Source organism: Bison bison, unplaced genomic scaffold (assembly GCF_000754665.1).
Source record: "Bison bison bison isolate TAMUID 2011002044 unplaced genomic scaffold, Bison_UMD1.0 scf7180017864375, whole genome shotgun sequence".
Classification (NCBI taxonomy): Eukaryota; Metazoa; Chordata; class Mammalia; order Artiodactyla; family Bovidae; genus Bison; species Bison bison.
This window is the reverse complement of record NW_011494947.1, coordinates 5,150,601-5,159,363: the sequence shown is the minus strand read 5'-3', so window position 1 is coordinate 5,159,363 and position 8,763 is coordinate 5,150,601. Positions and strand designations below refer to the sequence as shown.

The 8,763-nt window shown below is 54.9% G+C and overlaps 1 protein-coding gene across 13 annotated transcripts in view; it reads left to right on the top strand.

Moving 5' to 3' along the window:
• Nucleotides 1-8,763, top strand: part of FPGS (folylpolyglutamate synthase) — a 24,390-nt gene that overhangs the window by 12,216 nt on the left and 3,411 nt on the right. For 4 of the 13 annotated variants that reach the window (XM_010856900.1, XM_010856893.1, XM_010856892.1 and 1 more), the window contains 11 exons: nucleotides 2,658-2,786; nucleotides 2,877-2,930; nucleotides 3,015-3,079; nucleotides 5,820-5,934; nucleotides 6,083-6,163; nucleotides 6,293-6,354; nucleotides 6,429-6,531; nucleotides 6,846-6,923; nucleotides 7,131-7,278; nucleotides 7,393-7,482; nucleotides 8,501-8,651. In XM_010856900.1, coding sequence (XP_010855202.1) covers nucleotides 2,658-2,786; nucleotides 2,877-2,930; nucleotides 3,015-3,079; nucleotides 5,820-5,934; nucleotides 6,083-6,163; nucleotides 6,293-6,354; nucleotides 6,429-6,531; nucleotides 6,846-6,923; nucleotides 7,131-7,278; nucleotides 7,393-7,482; nucleotides 8,501-8,651 — 1,076 coding nt within the window. The other 9 variants (XM_010856894.1, XM_010856898.1, XM_010856899.1 and 6 more) reach the window with 6 other exon arrangements.

The following is an 8,763-nucleotide window of genomic DNA, read 5'->3' as shown; positions in this document are numbered from 1 at the left end:
AAAGTGAAGAGGAACTAAAGAGCCTCTTGATGAAAGTGAAAGAGGAGAGTGAAAAAGTTGGCTTAAAGCTCAACATTCAGAAAACTAAGATCATGGCATCCGGTTCCATCACTTCATTGCAAATAGATGGGAAACAGCGGAAACAATGGCTGACTTTATTTTGGGGGGCTCCAAAATCACTGCAGATGGTGATTGCAGCCATGAAATTAAAAGACGCTTACTCCTTGGAAGGAAAGTTATGACCAACCTAGACAGCATATTAAAAAGCAGAGACATTACTTTGCCAACAAAGGTCCGTCTAGTCAAGGCTATGGTTTTTCCAGTGGTCATGTATGGACGTGAGAGTTGGGCTATAAAGCAAGCTGAGCGTCGAAGAATTGATGCTTTTGAGCTGTGGTGTTGGAGAAGACTCTTGAGAGTTCCTTGGACTGCAGGGAGATCCAACCAGTCCATCCTAAAGGAAATCAGTCCTGAATATTCACTGGAAGGACTGATGCTGAAGCTGAAACTCCAATACTTTGGTCACCGTGAAGAACTGACTCATTGGAAAAGACCGTGATGCTAGGAAAGATTGAAGGCAGGAGGAGAAGGGGATGACAGAGGATGAGATGGTTGGATGGCATCACCGACTCAATGGACATGAGTTTGAGTAAACTCCGGGAGTTGGTGATGGACCAGGGGGCCTGGCGTGTTGCAGTCCATGGGGTCGCAAAGAGTCGGTCACGACTGAGCAACTGAACTGAACTGAACTGGTCCCGGCTCGCAGCTGGTTCTGGCCTGGAGCAGGGCTGCTGACTGGGACTGGCTATTTGGGGGAGGTGGGGGGAGTGCGGCCAGATCCTGGAGAAGACGACGAAAAGAGTGCGTATTTTTCTAGGGAGGAGGACTCCTGCGGGACCGTACCCCTCATAAACATGAACGAACTCTCCGGCCCGCGCCGGCGCCTGCCCCTCACAAAGATGGCGTCTCACAGATTCTTATTGGTCGCAGTGGCGATGGGCAGCTCTGATTGGCGAAGAGAGGAGGCGGGTCGGGGGCGGGCCCAGGAGCTTAGTTTTTTTTGGTCCGGGCCTAGCGTGCAGCTGCCTGGCCCTCTACAATGTCTCGGGCACGCTGCCACGCTCTCTTCCTGGCAGCGGTTTCTCCGCGTGGTGCAACAACCAGGGTCGCAGTGCGGCGAGGGTTGAGCGCGTGGCCTGTGCTGCAGGAGCCAGACATGGAGTATCAGGTATCTTTGCCCCCCGGCGGGAGGTCACGCAATGACTCGTGAGCCAGCCTGAGGTCACTTAGCATCTGGTCTGCGCTAAGCTGAGTGGGTGGCCAGGAGCCTGGGACCGAGAGACTCGCAGGGGTCGAGGGGCGGGGCGGGCGGGAACCTTCCGGAGTCTGGAGGTGGTGACAGGCACCAGGAAGTTGGGCCCCGCTCTACCGGATTTGGAAATTCTGAGGCTGAAGTGAACCGCGGTTGGAAGAGAGGAAGGGGACGCCTGGTGGTAGGACCAGCGGCTCAGCTGAGATTCTGGAGTTATTACAGTGTCTCCGGACTCCGAAGCAGCAGTTGGGGGTGGGGGAGAGTAGAGGGATTCGGGAGTTCAGACTTGGGAGATCCAGGAGTCTAGATGTGGGTTGGAGTCTCCAGGATTCAGGCAGAAGGAGATCCAAGTGCTTAGAATTGGGGGACAGGCAGAACTCAGGAGCGGGGGCGGTGGTTAGATAAAAAACTTCCTCCTGGTTCTGTGCCAAAGGCCGGTTGCCAGAGACCAGCACAGGATGGTGGCCAGGCAGGTGGCACAAGTTTGACGAGTAGGGCCTGCAACCAGGGCCTGCCATTGAGGCCCTGAAGGATTATAAATATCACTCCCACTTCCACCACCCAGTGTGAACTGTCCTGAGGCTATGCCTACCTGCCTTCTTGTCTGGGCAACCCTGGCACACCCTTCCTCCCGCTGAGACTCCTCTTTACCAACTGGTTGCTTCAAGCAACTCTTCTCTGGGTCAGAATGTGGGATCCCAATCCTCAGGGTTAGGCATGGAAGCCTCCAGGAATTCCTAGTTCTAATTCTGTCAGTTCTAAGATCCTAGCCTTCTGTGGTTCTGGCCCTGCTTTAGGAGGAGCCTGATATAGTGGTGAACTATGGAGGGAATTGGGCTTCCCCAGTAGCTCAGTGGTAAAGGATCTACCTGCCAGTGCAGGAGATGCAGGTGACATGGGTTCAATCCCTGACTCAGGAAGATCCCCTGGGGAAGGAAACGACAACACACTCCAGTATTCTTGCCTGGGAAGTCCCATGGACAGAGGAACCTGGTGGGCTACGGTCCATGGGGTTGCAAACAGCTGGACATGACTGAGCATGCACACACGCATGCACGCATGGAGAGAATTAGAGCAAAGGCCTGAGAGTGAAGCCTAGTCCCGTTAGTCATTTTACCTCTTTTTGCCTGGCACTCCCTAGGTGAAGCTGAACTGCCCCAGGCTCCCATTTCTGCCAGAGCTAGAAAGATGCCACTTCTTTCTCAGTGGTGCCTAACCTCTGGGCTGGGGCACCAGGGCTGGCCTGGCAGTCCTGGTACCTGGGCCTAGCCACTGGCATGCTGTGTGCCTCTGTCCCTGTGGGCCCCTAATGCGCCTTAACTTGCTACCTGGGGCTCACTGCCAGGATGCCGTGCGTACACTCAACACCCTGCAGACCAATGCTAACTACTTGGAGATGGTGAAGCGTAAGCGGGGTGACCCCCAGACACAGCTGGAAGCCATGAAGCTGTACTTGGCACGGAGTGGGCTGCAGGTAAGGTGGAAGGGTCTGTAACCACCTCCACCCCCCACTTCTGTCTGTGCATCCTGTGCCTGAGGCAGGGACCTTGTCTGTCTGTCCCAGGTGGAGGACTTGGACCAGCTGAACATTATCCACATCACTGGAACCAAGGGGAAGGTGAATCACTGGACCCAGGGGTAGGGCGTCCACAGGCTGGGGTGGGGGGTTGGGACCTGCCCAGACAAGACCTTTTCTTTACAGGGCTCCACGTGTGCCTTCACTGAACGTATCCTCCGAAGCTATGGCCTGAAGACAGGGTTCTTTAGGTACTGAGGTACAGAGGGATGTGGTGTCCCCTAGCTGTCTGGGGGGCTCTGGATCCAACCTGAACCTCAGGGCCAGGGTCACCCACAGGAACTCAGCTGCATGTCTTTCTGACCAGTGTTTATTCATTCAACATACAGTTAGCATTTAGTGTATTAGCCCAAGTTTATGGCAATCTCTAATTTTCATAATGCAAAGAACTTGGGGAGGGGAGCAGCAACTTGAATGGATAAAAGAAATATACAGCTGGAAAAGTCAGATATCTTTTTATTTCTTTTTTGGCCACATCGTGCGGTATGAGGGATCTTAGTTCCCTAACCAGGGATCAAACCCGTGCCCCCTGCAGTGGAAGTGTGGAGACTTAACCACTGGACTGCCAGGGAAGTCCCTCAGACGTCTTTTTTTTCAGTTCAGTTCAGTTCAGTTGCTCAGTCGTGTCTGACTCGTTGTGACCCCATGAACTGCAGCACATCAGGCCTCCCTGTCCATCACCAATTCCCGGAGCCTACCCAAACTCATGTCCATTGAGTCGGTGATGCCATCCAACCATCTTATTATCCTCTGTCATCCCCTTCTCCTCCTGCCTTCAATCTTTCCCAGCATCATGGTCTTTTCAAACGAGTCAGTTCTTTGCATCAGGTGGCCAATAAGTCTGAATTTGGCAATAAGGAGTTCATGATCTGAGCCACAGTCAGCTCCTGGTCTTGTTTTTGCTGACTGTATAGAGCTTCTCCATCTTTGACTGCAAAAAATATAATCAATTTGATTTCAGCATTGGCCATCTGGTGACGTCCACGTATACAGTCTTCTCTTGTATTGTTGGAAGAGGGTGTTTGTTATGACCAGTGCATTCTCTTGGCAAAACTCTATTAGTCTTTGCCCTGCTTCATTCCGTATTCCAAGGCCAAATTTGCCTGTTACTCCAGGTGTTTCTTGACTTCCTACTTTTGCATTCCAGTCCCCTATAATGAAAGGGACATCTTTTTTGGGTGTTAGTTCTAAAAGGTCTTGTAGGTCTTCATAGAACCGTTCAACTTCAGCTTCTTCAGCGTTACTGATCAGGACATAGACTTGGATTACTGTGATACTGAATAACCGGTTTGCCTTGGAAACGAACAGAGATCACTCTGTCATTTTTGAGATTGCATCCAAGTACTGCATTTTGGACTCTTTTGTTAACTATGATGGCTACTCCATTTCTTCTAAGGGATTCCTTTTTTTTTTTTTTTAAGATTTATGTATTATTTATTGGTTGTGGTGGGTCTTCATCACTGCTGTGCGGGCTTTCTCTAGTTGCGGCAAGCAGGGGCTACACCTCGTTGTGGTATGGGGGCTTCTCATCGCAGTTGCTTTTCTTGTGGAGCACAGGCTTTAGGGCACGTGGGCTTCAGTAGTGGCCGCGCTCAGGCTCAATAGTTCTGGTGCATGGGCTTGGTTGCTCTGCAGCATGTGGGATCTTCCCAGACCAGGGATCGAACCAGTGTCCCTTGCATTGCAAGGCAGATTCTTAACCACTGGACCATCAGGAAAGCCCCCTCAGATATCTTTTTATTAACTTAAATTCCTTACACAGTTTTTAAATCACATAGAAATATTTATCAGTTAGGGTATCTTTGCCATAAGGAGCAGAAAGCCTGGCTAGTAAGGGCTTAGACAGTAAGCATAGGGTATGATGCCCCTGTCGAGGTCTCCCTAGTGGGCAGCAGAAGGGAACCCTGTCACTGTGCCAGCCTTAGCCGCTGCTTTGCCCACTGGGCAGCGCCCCGTCTTGGCCACATTCAAGCATCTAAAATCACACCAGAGGATTGGAGTGAGCCGGTGGGGATAGATAGGGGTCCCTCTCCCTGAAGCTGTATGTGCCTTTCTTAAACCCATCTCTGGCAAAGCAGTGGAATTAACATGCCAGCGAATCGCTCAGGTTTCAGTCCCTAGGCTTGGGGCGTTCAAGATGTGTGCCTCCTTCTATTTTACCAGTTCTGTCAAGTGACCTCTGTAAACAGCTGAAACCAGCTGACTGAAGTCCTTTCAGATCAGTGTGTTTTCCCTTCACAGTTCTTTGTTCAAAATAGAGAAATGGAGAGGATTCATAATATGAGAGGGTCTTTGAGGATTCGAATAGAAGCCCCAAATCTCATCTAAAATAATTTGAGGAGTTAAAAACTCAGCCTTCAACTTGGGCCCATGTGGCCTCATGGGCCAGTCTGGGGCTGCAACTTGAACACAGCTGATGAGGCTTTGTCCTCAAGGACAGGAAGACAGACAGACATTATGGGGACAGATGTTGGCAGAGTAGCTGATTGGTGTGGGCTGCTGGAGGCAGTGCTATAGGAGCCCAGAGAGCATTCCAGACCAGCCTGGTGGGGAGGATCCTTTCTCTCTGCTGGAGGAGTGGTCTTAACTTGAGATCTGTGTAGTGGGCAGGTCCACAGGTAGGCCTGGAGATAGAAAGTACGTGGGCAGGCGGGGGAGGAAGCAGGGCTGGAGGAGCTAAAAAATAGTCCAGAGGAGCTGGGGCACAGGGACCTTCCAAGGGATGCAGGAGAGGTGAGGTACAGAGGCCAGTGGAACCAGCCCCACTGGGGCCTAGAAGGCCGAGGTGAGGAGCGAGAAGGGTTTTCAGCAGGACAGTGACATAGCCTGATTTGTTTTTCCAAAAGACGGGTCTGACTATGGGGCAGGGGTGGGGGGCAGCCTGGGGGTCTTGGGAAGGGAGTTTCCTGATGACCCTGGTTCTTTCGACAGCTCTCCCCACCTGGTGCAGGTGCGTGAGCGGATCCGCATCAATGGGCAGCCCATAAGCTCCGAGCTCTTCACCAAGCACTTCTGGCGCCTCTACCACCGGCTGGAGGAGACCAAGGTGCCTGTGCCAGAGGGCTGGTGGGTGGGCAGGCTAGGGGACCTCAAGTGGGTGGGTAGACCCAGAGGGCGCTGCGCATCCCAGGACACCATCTCCCCCAGCACAGAGGCTGCAGTGGCCCCGAGCTCTGACATGATCCTGTCCACAGGACGACAGCAGCTGTGTCTCCATGCCCGGCTACTTCCGCTTCCTCACGCTGATGGCCTTCCACGTCTTCCTCCAAGAGAAGGTGTGTATGGCCCCCTCCCCAAAACCCTGTGTTCCAGACCTTGGGAAGGGGAATCTCAGCAGGTTAAGGGCTCCCATGCAGTGTCCGGGAGCCCCTGTGCCCCCTGCCATGCCCTGTGGTCCTCTGCAGGTAGACCTGGCAGTGTTGGAAGTAGGCATTGGCGGGGCTTACGACTGCACCAACATCATCAGGTGAGGCCGATGGCTTGGGGAGAGGGATGGCGGCCAGGAGCCCAGGGGCATCCTGGCCCTTTTGTTTCCCGCAGGAAGCCTGTGGTGTGTGGGATCACCTCTCTTGGCATCGACCACACTGGCCTTCTGGGGGACACGATGGAGAAGATCGCATGGCAGAAAGGGGGCATTTTTAAGGTGACCTGGGGAGGGGAGGTACATGGATGGCCTGACCCTGGCCCTCAAGATTCAGGGAAGGGGAGGGGTGCTCATTTGTATCTTAACTCAGAATTAGGTCTTGGAATCAGTGGGGTCTGGGTTCTCATGGGAACTCTGTGTGGGACTGGAACAAGTTGAGCCCCATCTCTGGCCTCAGTCTCCCCATCGAGGGGCTCCCAAAGGTCCAGTGGGGGAAGGCTGAATGGGCTGCCCAGAACCAGGGATGTGGGGGCCAGAGATGGGCAGTGGAGCACCTTGGGCAGCCCCTGGCTCACTCTCCGTGTCCTCCACAGAGTGGCGTCCCTGCCTTCACCGTGCTCCAGCCTGACGAGCCGCTGGCGGTGCTAAGGGACAGGGCTCAGCAGATCTCAGTGAGTCTGATGGAGCTGCCGGGGGTGGAGGAGGACTGCCTGGGGAGGCACTTTATCCTCTGGGCCCTCGGTTTGCTCATCTGTGTTCGTCCAGCTGGGGTGCATCTCGGTTCTAGGAACAGGGTTTGGTGGGTTCTGGTAGATGGAAGGGCTGATGGCATCAGGGAGGCCTATCCCCTGAGCAGCTGCTGCCTATCTCCCCCGCAGTGTCCCCTCTACCTGTGCCCACCACTACAAGCCCTGGAGGAAGGGGGGCCACCACTGACCCTGGGCCTGGAGGGAGAGCACCAGTGGTCCAATGCTGCCCTGGCCTTGCAGGTGGCCCGCTGCTGGCTGCAGCAGAAAGGTTACCAGGGTAAGTGGACAGGTCAGTGGGTGGGCAGGGGACAGGTGGACCTGCCTCTGAGGGCCCTTAGAGGTGAGGACCGAGCCCACTGAAGCCCTCCCTCTCCCTTCCCTTCCCTGCCAGATGCTGGGGAGCTGAAGGCATCCAGGCCCAGCCTCCCGGGGCAGCTGCCCCTGGCACCTGTGTTCCAGCCCACGCCCCGCATGCAGCAGGGTGAGTTGGACCTTCCTGCCCAGCTGGGCCCCCTTCAGGTGTTTTCTTTTGGTCTCCTATTAGAGAGGTGGGGCCAAAGGTGCCTTAAGAGAAAGGACTCTGCTGAAGGCAGCAAACTTCCCACACTTTGAGTCCGTGAAGTCTCTCTGAACCTGTTTCCCCATCTGCCAAGTGAGACCATGATAGGATCCACTGAGAGGTGCTGTCACTAAAGGTCTGAGTCCAGAGCCTGGCAGATATGGGATACAGTGCCCGGGTGGCCCATGGTAGCTGCCAGAACTGTCATGCTTGTCATCATCAGGAGACCATGAGGGTCTTGAGGACGGTGATACTCTTCAGGTTTCTTGCTTCCCCTCAAAGCTTTCAGCACATAGTAGGACCTCGTGGCTGTTAAAGCCCTTCAGCAGATGGTTCCAGAGAGCCCACTGTGTGCCAGGCCCTGTGTCAGGGCCGTGAGACAGTCCTGGAGCCAGGGGGTTTACATCCCAGCCCCAGGACTCAGGGCTTCCCTGGGGGATCAACGGTGCAGAATACGCCTGCAATGCAGGAGACGTGGCAGACACAGGTTTAATCCCTGGGTCGGGAAGCTCCCCTTGGAGAAGGAAACGGCAACCCACTCCAGGATTCTTGCCTGGGAAATCCCATGGACAGAGGAGCCTGGCGGGCTCCAGGCGGTTGCAAAGCGTCCGATGCAACTGAAGCAACTGAGCACACAAGCCCAGGACTCACTCGCTCAGTGACCTAATCTCTCTGAGTCAGGGTTCTCTGCCTGCATTTTGGGACTAATATATGACAGCAGCCCCCCTCTCAGGGCTGCCTGGAAGATTCCACCCGATAAGGCAGCCAAACAGTTAATCCCAGCGACTAGGGCCCAACCAGAGGCTTCTGGGCCAATCAGATTGGCGAGTAACGAGGGCTCTGGGTACGGGCAAGCAGTTAGTTGAGGACCGGAGTGGGAGAATACGGGAGGGCTGGCTCGGGGCTGCGCCTGGAGGACTGCCTTGCTTCCCAACCCCAGGGCTTCGGCACACGGAATGGCCAGGTCGGACACAGTTGCTGCGGCGCGGGCCTCTTACCTGGTACCTGGACGGCGCGCACCCCCCCAGCAGCATGCAAGCCTGTGTGCGCTGGTTCCGCCAGGCGCTGCACCGCTGCGAGAGGCCGGACAGGTGAGCAGCGGGCCGAGGCGGGGCCGGGACATGGGGTCCAGGGGAGGGGGCGGGACCTCGGGGAAGGATGGGGCAGGGCTTGGTCTGTGAAGAGGGGCGGGACCTTGAGGAG